Consider the following 12,775-nt stretch of genomic DNA (forward strand, 5'->3'; position numbering starts at 1 on the left):
CCATTTCCTCCCGATCAGCTGGGACTCAGGAGGCAGAGAATAGATGAGGGTGGGGCCAGTCAGAATTTTTACTAGTGGTTCTCCGAACTACTCAAAATTTCTGCTACTGGTTCTCCAGAACTGGTCAGAACCTGCTGAAACCCACCTCTGCTTTGGGTGCTTAGTTAAGCTTTTGCTTTTCTTTGAGTGACAATACATTTCACTTCAGTCTTAAAGGACCCACAATGTAGAGCAGTGTTTCACAGTTTTCCTCATTAGCTGGTTGGGGAATTCTAGAAACCGAAGTCCAAACATCCCAAAATTGCTAAATTGAGAAACACTGATATAGATAGACTGTTTTTCCTTCTCCATATGAGTTTCAACCAGTCCTAACTCATGCCTGCTCCTTTTGGTTCTATAGATGCAGTCAAGTAATTTAACTGCAAGAGGACAATTCACAGTCTACCTTGAATGGGTACCCTCAATAGCTCCAACAAACACGTTTTAAGTCTCTTTCACCAAGGCAGTGGACCTTGCTTCCACAGGTCTATTGCTGCCAAAACTGGGCAAGGTAGTCAGTTGGGCTGCAGATTCAAGGCATCTGTTTTTTCTGTTTTTTCCAGACTCCGGAAATGGTCACCTGCTGAGCATCCTTTCTCACAATCTCTGAATGCAGCTGCTCTGTAGCTAAGAACTTCTCTCCAGGGTATGCTCTGTGTTTCAGAGTCTCCATCCACTTCAGTTCCCTGTCCTGTAACGTAGAAACCATTTCTTCTCAATAACACCAAATCTGGGCACTTCTGTTCCACTCTTAGCATTATTACATATTTTCCACTTTTGTCTGTGAGATTACTCTGGAGGTGTCTCCAGATCACACTTTGAAAATCACTGGTCTAGAAAAAATAGCTGTCCTTGATACATCTGAATGAAGAACTAAATGAAAAGTGATGAATTGTTGCCTTTAAAACTCAGGTACCCAAGTTGTTTTCGAAGTGAATAGAACCTGGTCCCTGAATTTGGGAGAGAGACACTAATTTTGTAAAGTTACTTCCTCCCACCCCCATTTACTGTCAAATGATTCATTTGACAGTAAATGTGATGTATCAGAAAGAAGCAAATTAAAAAAAAATATTGTTAGATATATTAGAAAGGGGGGCTCAAGTCTTTATATAGAGTACAGAAACATAATATATTCAGTATATGTGATACATCAGAAAACAAGTGATCAGACATTGATTACATGTAAGAATTAAACAACAGAAAATATTGATTCTAGATAATGTTGGAAGAAAAACAAGGCAAAATATTTTTTTTAGGCAAAAAAAAAAACACCAAAATGCACAGGTACCGGATATGTGGTACCTTGCTTAATAGTAGTAACTGTGAGAGGGATCTTGGAGTGCTAGTGGACCACCATTTAGATATAAGCCAGCAGTGTGCAGCAGCTGCCAAAAAAGTCAACACAGTTCTGGGCTGCATAAACAGAGGGATAGAATCAAGATCACGTGAAGTGTTAATATCACTTTATAATGCCTTGGTAAGGCCACACTTGGAATATTGCATTCAGTTTTGGTCGCCACGATGTAAAAAAGATGTTAAGACTCTAGAAACAGTGCAGAGAAGAGCAACAAAGATGATTAGGGGACTGGAGGCTAAAACATATGAAGAACAGTTGCAGAAACTCAGTATGTCTAGTTTAATGAAAAGAAGGACTAGGGGAGACATGATAGCAGTGTTCCAATATCTCAGGGGTTGCCACAAAGAAGAGGGAGTCAAACTATTCTCCAAAGTACCCGAGGGTAGAACAAGAAGCAATGGGTGGAAACTAATCAAGGAGAGAAGCAACTTAGAACTAAGGAGAAATTTCCTGACAGTTAGAACAATCAATAAGTGGAACAACTTGCCTGCAGAAGTTGTGAATGCTCCAACACTGGAAATTTTTAAGAAAATGTTGGATAGCCATTTGTCTGAAATGGTGTAAGGTTTCCTGCCTCGGCAGGAGGTTGGAGTAGAAGACCTCCAAGGTCCCTTCCAACTCTGTTATTATTATATTATATTATATTATATTATATTATATTATATTATATTATATTATATTATATTATATTATATTATATTATATTATATTATATTATATTATATTATATTATATTGATATGATATATGATATGATACGATACGATACGATACGATACGATACGATATTATAAAACTCCGGTCCGGTTCCAAGCGAGGAGAAAGACGCTGGAAATAAAATGGAGGCTGGCTGCAGGGAAGGTCTCAGTTTATTTGGATGCCAGAAACTTCAGTGACAATAGCATGTTTCTGGGGTGGCTAACAAAATGGGGTTGAGATAGGAACATGGGCTTTTATACATTATTTGGGGCTTGGTGATTGAGATGCCTATTCCTTGTGAAATGTATTTTGATCTGTGCTTGAGTGTGCTCTTTTAGTATTCTAATTATTGTTTCCTGACTCCCATTGTGGCTGGGAGGTCTTTGGAGCTGGGTGGAGAATGTATATTTTAAACTCATCAGGTCCAGCTTTCTATGGGAGTGTTGGAAGAAATTCTCCTTTAGCGGAAATATAATATTCTGCCTCTTTTAATATCCTGCAAAATATTTCATTCTGTGGGTGGGGGGAGCTTCCCACAATAGCATTCTGCAAATGGTAAATTTATGAGTCACATTACAGCACTCCCTTTCCCAGCCACGTTTGCTTAAAACTTACAAGTGTAGTCAAAGACCTCCAGACCTCTCTATTGTTTTCAATCGTGCTGAAAAGGCCAGTTTTTGTACCTGAAATGGTCTTGGCTAAAAGCAGAACATGGTTTCCTGAATTTCTAAAGGACATATGGATGCCATGCTAAAATACTACTATAACTTTTATTAAAAAGGTGATATTAGCATTTTATCATGGTATCTTTGTCTCCTTTAGAATTATTAAAATTATAATAAAGCCTAAAATTCTGGGTAGCACAGATAGACAACGAGGGAAAGAAGAGATGGTCTGGTGCTCCCAAAACTACAAGTAATCCTCGACTTATGACCAGAATTGAGCCCAAAATTTCTGTTGCTAAGGAAGACATTTGTTAAATGAGTTTTGCCACAGTTTTATGACCTTTCTTACCACAGTGAGTCACTGCAGTTGCTAAGTTAGTAACCCAGTTGTTAAGAGAATCTGGCTTCCTCATTGACTTTGCTTGTCATAAAGTCACAAAAGGTGATCACATGAACTTGGGACATAGCAATAATCATAAATATAAACCAGTTGCCAAGCATCTGAATTTTGATCACACAATCATGGAGATGCTGCAAAGGTCTGTTAACAAAAACATTTTTCAGTGCTGTTGTAATTTTGAACGGTCATTAAACAAACAGTTGTAAATTGAGAACTTAGTATGGTAATCATTCCAGTGTATGTCTACAATGCTGGTGTTGGAAGAAATGTCCATCTGGGTTCAGTTCCAAGTGGGGAAAAAGACACTGGAAACATGGAGACTGCTTGGAAAGATGGTTTAATGGTGATCACATGTTCAAGGTGTTGGGTGAAGAACCAGAGAGGAAAGGAGAAGAGAAGAAGGGCAGAAGGGGAGAACAAGATGCTGAGTGCCCGAGTTTATACTCTCTGTGGGGCCCTACCTTGGTGTTTCCTGTTCCTGTATAAGAAATGTACCGATTGGTTGTCAAACTCCCAGGTGGTCTAGAGGTCTTAGCTAACGTTGTAGGTTATCTCTCAAGCTTGCTTGAGCCTTGCCATGTGAGTTTCTGTTGCTAGATGAGTCCTATTGTGTTGCAGATGATGATCCATTGACAAAGGTGGGGGGATTGAGTGAGCTTGGCTGAAGCCTTAATGGCCCATTGACAAAGGTGTGATGAGGCAGGAAGCTGTTTTGTCTTTAAAACAGGTTTCTCAATTTCTCATCCAGGGAAACACAATACTCTGCCCTATTCAATATCTTCCAAAATATTTCATTCTTCTAGGAGAGGGGTGAGTGCTAACTTCCTACACTGGGCAAGCAAGGAGGGGAAAAAGAAAGATCTTTCTTGTTAGAATCCTGACTAAAACATCTGCAGCCTTCTCCATTGAGGCTCTCCAAGCATGCTAAAAGCTAAATTGCAACTATCGCTGAAGTCTGGTGCATCACAAGAGTACCTAGGAGGGGTGGGGGAATCAGGCAAGAAGTCTAGAGCAGGGATTTCCAACCTTGGCAACTTTAAGCCTGGCGGACTTCAACTCCCAGAATTCCTCAGCCAGCTTTGCCAGTTGGGGAATTCTGGGAGTTTGGAGTCCGCCAGGCTTAAAGTTGCCAAGGTTGGAGACCCCTGGTCTAGAGGACCTCCAAGGTTCCTTCCGTTATTTTGTTATACTGTTAATGGCTTTTGAACAGAAGTCTAAAGAAACAGGCGCGACCTGGGCCTCATATTCAGATATTCTTGACGTCATTCTCGGGGGGGGGAGAAGGTCCGCCCATCACGTGATCCAGGCGCCAATGCCCTCGCTTTCCCACAAACTCGAAACCCTTCCGCCGCTGACGTCATCGCGCATGCCCCTTTGAGGCGAAGCGGCTTCGGTGACCTTGGGCCTGGAGGAAGTGGTAATTGGGACGGAAGTGAAAAAAGAAACATCGCCAAACGCCGAGGACGCCTTGGTGAGGGAGAAGTCGTCGACGAGGAGGAGAAGCCGCTGCAGGTTGAACGTCCGTCCGTAAATCAATCATGCCGAGGGGGAGCCGAAGCCGAACGTCCCGGATGGCGCCACCCGCCAGGTAAAGGAGGTTGCATTGCAGCCAGCAGGACCGAATCCGGGCTGCAAAATCCGGACACAACTGGAAGGCAGCCGAGGGAATCTGGTGGACCTTAAACGGGCCTTGTTGGGGGGAAGGGGGCGGATTTCGGTTGGGAGTGCATTAAAAGGCCGTTGAGGGAAGCGGGGGGGGGAAGGAGTGGGACTGGGGGCGAAGACTGTTATTTACCTTATGACGGCCGAGGGGCCACGTGACCCGGAGCAGCGGCGACTCGTTCGGTAGAGCCGAGGAGAAGGCCGTTTTGAGAGGGCTGGAGAGCTGGGAGGAGCATCCCCGGAGGCTGGGCTGAGGGAGGCAGAGGAAAGAGAACATGGCGGGCAGAATTAAAAAAAGGAAAATGCCGCTTGCACGAGGGAGAGTTTTTATTTTTTAGATTGTTATCCCGCCTTTTTTAATTATTATTTATTATTTGATTATATTATATATAATTTAAGGCGGCAAACATTGTTTATTAACAGATTAACAGAGTTTTAAGGGACCTTACAGGTCACCTAGTCCAGGGGTCTCCAAACTTGGCAACTTTAAGCCTGGCGGACTTCAACTCCCTGGGAAATTCTGGGAGTTGAAGTCCGCCAGGCTTAAAGTTGCCAAGGTTGGAGACCCCTGATCTAGTCCAACCCCCCTCCCCTGCTCAAGCAGGAGACCCTACACAATTTCTGTTAAATTCATTTGTAAGATGTATATATGCCATCCCTCTCGCGGTTCATATTTAATGCTGATGCCTCATATTTTCCCCACAACAACCCTGAGAGGCGGACTGGCCCGAGAGAGACTGACTGGTCCAAAGTTATTCAGACAGCTTTTATGTCTAGGTAGGGGAGGCTTAGAACTCGCAGCCTCCTGGTTTCCAGCCAAGCATGTTCATCAGTACACCAAACTGGCTTAGTTCAAGGCAACAAACATGCCTTTCTTCACTTCAATGCTGCCACACAACAAACCTGTGGTGAAGATAGGTTGACCCACACCTACTGAATTGAGGTTTAAGGGCTGAAAGTGGACTCTTCTTCTTTTCTTTTTTCTTTTTCATATTTGTATACCGCCCTATCTCCCTAGGGACTCAGGGCTGTTTACAGGCGAATAAAAAAGTACATATAAATACAGAATAAAATAACTGTTAAAAAGCTTATTCTACATGGCCCAGTTTTTTTAAAAAACAATATAAATAATAAAACCCATTAAAACCAATATAAAATTTAAAATCTAATCCAGTCCTGCGCAGATGAATAGATGTGTTTTAAGCTCGCGACGGAAGGTTCTGAGGTCCAGAAGTTAACGAAGTCCTGGGGGGAGTTTGTTCCAGAGGGTGGGAGCCCCCACAGAGAAAGCCCTTCCCCTGGGTGTCGCCAGATAGCACTGTCTAGCTGATGGCACCCTGAGGAGTCCCTCTCTGTGAGAGCGCACGGGTCGGTGAGAGGTATTCGGTCGCAGCAGGCGGTCCCGTAAATAGCCCGGCCCTCAGTGTATTTGATTGGGTTCCATGATATGCAATAGGAATAGTTGGTCAAGAGGAGTGAAAGGAACAGAAAAACAGAAACCCCAGGCTTAGTTAAAAGGAAGAGGTGGGCTGCAAGATAGAATAATACCACAGATGTGTATAGAATGGAATTGGAATATATAAATGAAGACTCTGTCATCCAGGCCAAAAGTATCTAAAAAGGTTAAATCATGGCAACTGGACCAAAGTTTATTAAAAGTAAGTAATGTTTTGCTACTCATCCAAGTAACATCTTCAGTCAAAATGAAAATTTTGGGTAGGTGGAGAGTCTTTGGAATGAACCAAATCTTGGAGACATACAGACAGCAGGGGGGTTCTCTCCAAAATGAAAATCAACATGTAAATCAAGGCTCAAATCATCCAGCCCAAAAGTATTTAAAAAGGTTAAATCATGGCAACATGGAATTGGAAGATACGGGAAAGATAATCTAGTCCAGCCTGCTGCAGTACACAGATAGTGGCTATCCAGACTGTTTTTAAAACTTCTAGATGGACATCCCATACATTCCATGAGTAGACTGTTCCAGCATTGTACAGAACTTACCATCCAAATGCTTTTTCCTGATGGGTAAACAGCATCAAGATAGTCACAACATAAATCCAATATTTTTGTCCTAGTTTCTGTCATAATAGAAAAGACGACTTTACCATCTTTATAGCAGCCTTTTTATGTAACTAACCTTTAGTCTCCTGTCAGTCATCTTTGCTCCAGACCGAACAGCTGCCTGACCTTAGAGAACATGATCTCAAATCCCCGTTTAATTTTTTTTTACCTTCCTCTAATCCATCGATAACGTTTCAGAGATTCAATATCCAAAATTGTATGGCTAGAATTTATTCTTAAACATTCTAGTTGTCTAAAATCTTACTGACTGTAGGCTTATCCTGGAGAAGCATGGTCTCCCCTGCACTAATTAGATGTGTCAAATGTCATAATTTAGTTACATCTTCATAAGCAGCAGTTGCGGGCTTCCATGTTTTATAAAAGTCACAATTGTAAATGCAAATTATAAAAATGCAGCTGTAAATTGTAATATACATTGTGCTTTAAATTGCATCTTCCTACTTTCCCTATATGATTCAGAATCATTTATGTGTGGACCTGTTAAATGTAGGTTTCATTTTCTATCACGTTTTTTTCCCCCCTGACTGTCAGCTAGTTTTGCCAAAGATCAGCCATAGCTGTGTTTTTCTGTCTTTTGGGCAGATTAGATAAGCTGTATGTGAATATTTAACTTATCTTGCAGAGTCACAGCTTTGTAATTTGTTATGACAGTTCAGTTAAACGTTACAGTAGGGAAAATCAGTGTTCCTTTTCTTTGAGAAGAAAATCAGATTCTTCCAACGAGTCAATTCTAACCTTATTCTGTGAACAAGAGGTCCTCATCTTACCTATGAAAAATTTGTCCCCTTTAGTCTATTAGTGTGCTATAGGATGATTCAGACAGCATATCTGAAAACATGTGGTCCAGGTCACAGGCACATTGTATGACTGATACAAGTGGATTCATCTGAATATAAGGGTAATGGTAACAAGTTCTATTGAAATTTAATTTTCATCTGCTCAGGCTTCTTGAGAGAAGGAGAAGCCAAAACATAAACAAAATAGACATAAATATTGCTGTTTATAGTGCCTCAGAGTCTCTCTTATATGTTGTAATGGTGCAAGACACCAAGAAGATACAGCGGGTATTGTCTGCTTCCTCAATTATTTACCTACCTATTGATACAGTCTGAGAATATGGTTGGCACTTGGAAAATAATTCCCAATTTCAACTGGAATTTCATTGCACTGTCCCCAAATTTACTATACTGGCTCTGTTCTCAGAAAGCAGTGGCAAACCACAGATGTGCTTCATCTTGTCCTTTCAGACTGTATGCTCTGAAACATGACCTTTCCCAGCTCAGTTTATCTCACAGGGTAGTTGCTGTAGGGAAAAATAGCAAAGAGTGGTAAATACAGGTAATCCTCAATTTACAACCACAATTGAGTGCAAAATTTCTTAAGTTAAGTAGAGCAGTTTTAAGTAAGTTTTGCCCCATGCCCCTTTTCTGCTACAGTTGTTAAACGAATCACTGCAGTTAAGTGAATCATGCAGTTAGTTGCCAACTGCCTGGATTTTGATCATGTGACTCCATGGCTGCTGCAATGGTCGTAAGTGTGAAAAACAGTCATAGATCACTTTTTTGGTGCCATTCTAACTTCGGTCACTAAATGAATGATTGTAAGACAAGGACTACCTGTATGCCTCTTGAGCTCCTGAATGAAAAGTGGAATATAAGCCAAAAAAATAAATAGGTTGAAATGTAGCAGTAGTTCATGAAAACATGCAAGAGATACTGCAGAGCGGTATCTTCAGTAATCTTCAAATGTGAAAGAAGCTGGCATTTGGAATTACACAGTACGTGAATTTTAATTGTTTTCTCCCTTTCTTTTCATAGCCGTGCACCAATGCGATCAGCTCCACCCATGGCTGCGCGTGCTCCTGTTCCAGCTCCAGCCCCTGCTTCGGCAGTGGGTTCTCCTGCCCCCAAGCAGCCTGGCCTGATGGCCCAGATGGCCACCACAGCTGCAGGTGTCGCTGTAGGTTCTGCTGTGGGCCATACTCTAGGACATGCCATGACTGGCGGCTTTGGGGGTGGAAGCTCTGAAGCTGCAAGACCTGACATCACTTACCAGGTAAAAGAAATTATTTCTTTTCTGAAATGTATACTTGTTAAGAAAGATTGTGAACTGGCTAATAAATAGGGAGAACAAAAAGGGGAAGACATGTGCTTTAAAAAATGATATTTCTAACATGAAGTGCTACTCTTTTTTGAAGAGTATATTTCTTCATAGTATTCCACAAGACAAACCATCTGTTATCTTTTTCAGGGTGTTATTAGCATAATTGTATTAAATATCATGGAATGCTTGAGATATTTAGTTTTAGAAATTGGAGGATAAAGCCTGCTGATTAGGAAAGGAGTTACATGAAATTGTCAGCAGGGCTGAGAATTCCACAAATTACGGAATTCCACAATTTGTGTATGTAAATTTTCCCCATTTTTTCAGTTTGTAACAAAAAGAGGTCCTGGTTGGACTTCCTTATCAGGATCTGTTCTCCCCTTCCCCTCTTCTAATTATCAGTCTCATTACTTGCATTTCTTTTTTAGGAGCCTCAGCCAGCCCAGCCTGCTATGCAGCAGTCCCAATACACGCCTTGCCAGTATGAGATGAAGCAGTTCTTGGAGTGTGCTCAGAACCAGGCTGATCTGAAGCTATGTGAAGGCTTCAGCGAAGTGCTGAAGCAATGCCGATTTGCAAATGGTATGTAGCTTCTGTGGCTTCCTCTGGAAATTGGAAGCAGGCTTCTTTTCAAAGCATGAGAAAGAGGACAACTCATTTAGGCACTGTTATGAATCATTGCTGGAGGACTTTTGAGAGTGATGTTGACATTGCGAATGTTAGGAAAACATTTAAATTTTTTAACTTAATTCATACAAAACATTAAACACTGCTTACTTACAGTGATAATTGAACTCCATTATTCCATGCAGGATGACAATTTAAAACTCTTTTCTATAACTGCATGCCAGTTTATCTTGAAAATTTAAGATTTTCATTGTTTGTGCGCCTTCTGGCAAGCTGTTAATTCCAACTTTATCAGACATTCCTGACATATTGCATAATCTAAACTTTATGATAAGAGGAATTTTGAAGATACCTAGTTATTGATAGTGGTCTAGTATTGGCTATCAGTTGACTTCATTGTATCCTGATGAAATGCAAATACATAATGCATTAAAGTAAAGTCATATCTGTGTTTGATCAAGGTAGTAAGTCACATGAATATACAACTTGGGAAAATCTGCACTAAAAATCTTCAGGTAGAATTTATTATCCAGCAGCCCATTTCTACTAGCTCATTCTTAGAATTGTGATGAAAGAATGAAAAATAATATTGGTTTGGTGTAAAAAGTGGAGGAAAAATGCGAAGTGGCTAAGATAGTACTTAAACATGGTATGGAAAGGTCAGGGAATTTAAATGTGATTTTCTGGATCATGCAGTGCATTCTTTTTATGTATTGATACTTATACATATGTTTTATTTTTTCCTTCAAATTCACAGGCTTAGCTTAATTAAATGCTGGAGGATCAAATCTAGCTCCATCACTGAGATACATCGCCAGTAAAATTTTCTTTTAACGTCTAAAAGCTCTCCGGCGTGTCTTTGTTTTCCATCTGACAAGAAAGCATGAAGCTTGCAGCAAAAAGAATTGTGGCAATAATTTCTTGTGATTGGGAAAGTAGAATGATCATCCAATTTTAGGATTATTTCACTTGTGTTATTCCAGATTGTAATTGTGTATGATCCTCAGAATAAAAAATTATTATTTTGGAAAAGAGGTTTTAAGTTGCCTGTCAGTCTTTGATAAATAATGATGACTGGAAACACAGGAGGCATGGGATACATTACTTCATCTGTAACAGTTAAGAATTTGTTTTCTTAATTTATTGTTAAGAAGCAAAATATTATAAAATGCAACATCTACTGACATTTTTCCTGGACAATTGGGCTCAATCCACATTTTGCAACTTGGAGAGAGAGAAATATTTATTTAGTCCATTTCTGAGGCTGTTCACAAATGGACAGCTAACAAAGGTTAAAGCAATTTCAAAGACGAAAAACACATCAGGTCTGTCTGAGGAAGTGCTACTTATCCAGGTCCAAAAGTGGCAAAACTAAATCATGGGGGTGCTTTAGGGGATGGGGGGAGTCAATCCAGGCACCGTACCAACTTTAATGTCAAGTGTCAAGATGATCTTCCCCCTCCACATAATCTAACAGACTCAACTGCAAAATATTTCTTAATATTTCTATAACATTTCCACAAATATCAACAAGGTGTCATAAAATTCAGCACTGATCCCCACGTTTCTAACCTTGAGCAAAAAGCAAAAAAAAAAATCTTTCAGGAATGTTCCATGGTTGAAGCAATACATGCATTCAGTTGCTATTCTGAAAAAACTAACAAGGGCATTTCAAGTGACTTTTCAAGTCTCACTCCAGGAATTCAATACTGAGACCCAGTCATGGCAATCGATACAGTACCTGAATTTGTATAAAAGTTACACTTGCACAGGAAGTGTAACTCCCTTTCAACCTCCCCAAACTCAAAGCTGGGAAATTCTGGGAACTCAAGGCTATATCTGAAAAGTGCCTGTTTTAAGAAAAATGGCAATAAATAATTGACTTTGGGATGCTAAATTGATCTTATGTAAAATAATGGGCAATAGCAACAAAATGAATAATTAGGATGTCATTTTTTAAACTGAATTTTCTTGATTGTCAAAGAAGGTTAACTGTAGCCACAATTCTAATATATTCCAAAATGAATAGCTGTAACGGACTCTCAAAAGCCTTAAATAACATACAAACACATCTGCAGTATTTCTGTTCATCATTTTGGGTTGCACATAAATCCCAGGGATACCCTAGGGGGAACAAAACTGGGTAGCTAAATACTTTATTGATAAAACTGACTGTTAATCCAGAAAAAAAGGTAAATTGGGAATAAGAAGCATTCTGGGGACTAAAAGGGTGACCAGAAGAGTCCTTATTACTTTGCCTTTTGTTAAAAGAGTGTGAACAGTGATAACCTATTTTTATGTAATGAAGCGATCACCTCTTCATTAATTCACTTCTATAATGCCTTCTCAACTAAATGTAATTCCCAGAGAAAACTTCAGCCTCAGAAATATGCTGAAATATACTGATAATTCTTATGTTTTAATTTTAGAACTGGATAAACCAATATTTTTCAAACTTGGCAATTTTAGGATGTATAGACTTTAATTCCCAGCTGGCTGGGAGAATTCTGAGAGCCGAAGTACATATATTTTAAAGTTGCCAAGTTTGAAAAATGAGAAACACTTTCCACCCCCAAATATTAGATAATTTACTATGTAAATTCATAGATCTAATTTGTAAGCCAGAGCATACAGAAATAAAATCTATTGGAGACATGATTCATAAACAACAGCTACATCTATGTAGTTAAAATACTCAATTCATCTGTGGACCCTCAATAAAGCTTACAGTGGCCAGAAATTTAAATTTTTGTACATAGCTCAAATCTAAATTTTATGAGTTACGTATCCAGGTTTGTCCTTGACTCACAGTAGAGCCCAACATTTCTATTGCTGAGACATAATTAAGTGAATTTTGCCTCATTTTATGAGATTTCTTGCTACAGTTACATGTTAAGTTAGTAATAGAGTTGTTCAATGAATTTGGCTTTCCCATTGATTTTGCTTCTCAGAAGATTGAAAAGGTGATCACACATAGTTTGGTTCCACAACCCAACAAGACAGACACAGACTTCAGAGGATAACTAGAACTGCAGAAAAAACAATTGCTACCTACCTGCCTTCCATTGAGGACCTGTATACTGCACGAATCAAAAAGAGGGCTGTGAAAATATTTACAGATCCCTCGCATCCTGGACAT

At 39.9% G+C, this 12,775-nt stretch overlaps 1 protein-coding gene across 1 annotated transcript; it reads left to right on the top strand.

Moving 5' to 3' along the window:
• The first annotated feature begins 4,557 nt into the window (after nucleotides 1-4,557).
• On the top strand, nucleotides 4,558-10,671 carry CHCHD2 (coiled-coil-helix-coiled-coil-helix domain containing 2). The gene is made up of 4 exons (XM_058164497.1): nucleotides 4,558-4,747; nucleotides 8,724-8,961; nucleotides 9,438-9,591; nucleotides 10,394-10,671. The coding sequence occupies exons 1-4, from the start codon at nucleotides 4,698-4,700 to the stop codon at nucleotides 10,402-10,404; spliced, it is 453 nt and encodes a 150-aa protein (XP_058020480.1). The 5' UTR covers nucleotides 4,558-4,697; the 3' UTR covers nucleotides 10,405-10,671.
• Nucleotides 10,672-12,775: the final 2,104 nt, after the last annotated feature.

This window comes from Ahaetulla prasina, chromosome 1 (assembly GCF_028640845.1).
Source record: "Ahaetulla prasina isolate Xishuangbanna chromosome 1, ASM2864084v1, whole genome shotgun sequence".
NCBI classification, from domain to species: domain Eukaryota; kingdom Metazoa; phylum Chordata; class Lepidosauria; order Squamata; family Colubridae; genus Ahaetulla; species Ahaetulla prasina.

What these genes read in the sequence shown, in the direction of transcription:
- CHCHD2 (XM_058164497.1), top strand. Translation starts at nt 4,698, where the DNA reads ATGCCGAGGGGGAGCCGAAGCCGAACGTCCCGGATGGCGCCACCCGCC. An exon ending in CGGATGGCGCCACCCGCCAG is followed by an intron (nt 4,748 to 8,723) that starts GTAAAGGAGGTT and finishes TTCTTTTCATAG; the next exon opens with CCGTGCACCAATGCGATCAG. An exon ending in GACCTGACATCACTTACCAG is followed by an intron (nt 8,962 to 9,437) that starts GTAAAAGAAATT and finishes TTTCTTTTTTAG; the next exon opens with GAGCCTCAGCCAGCCCAGCC.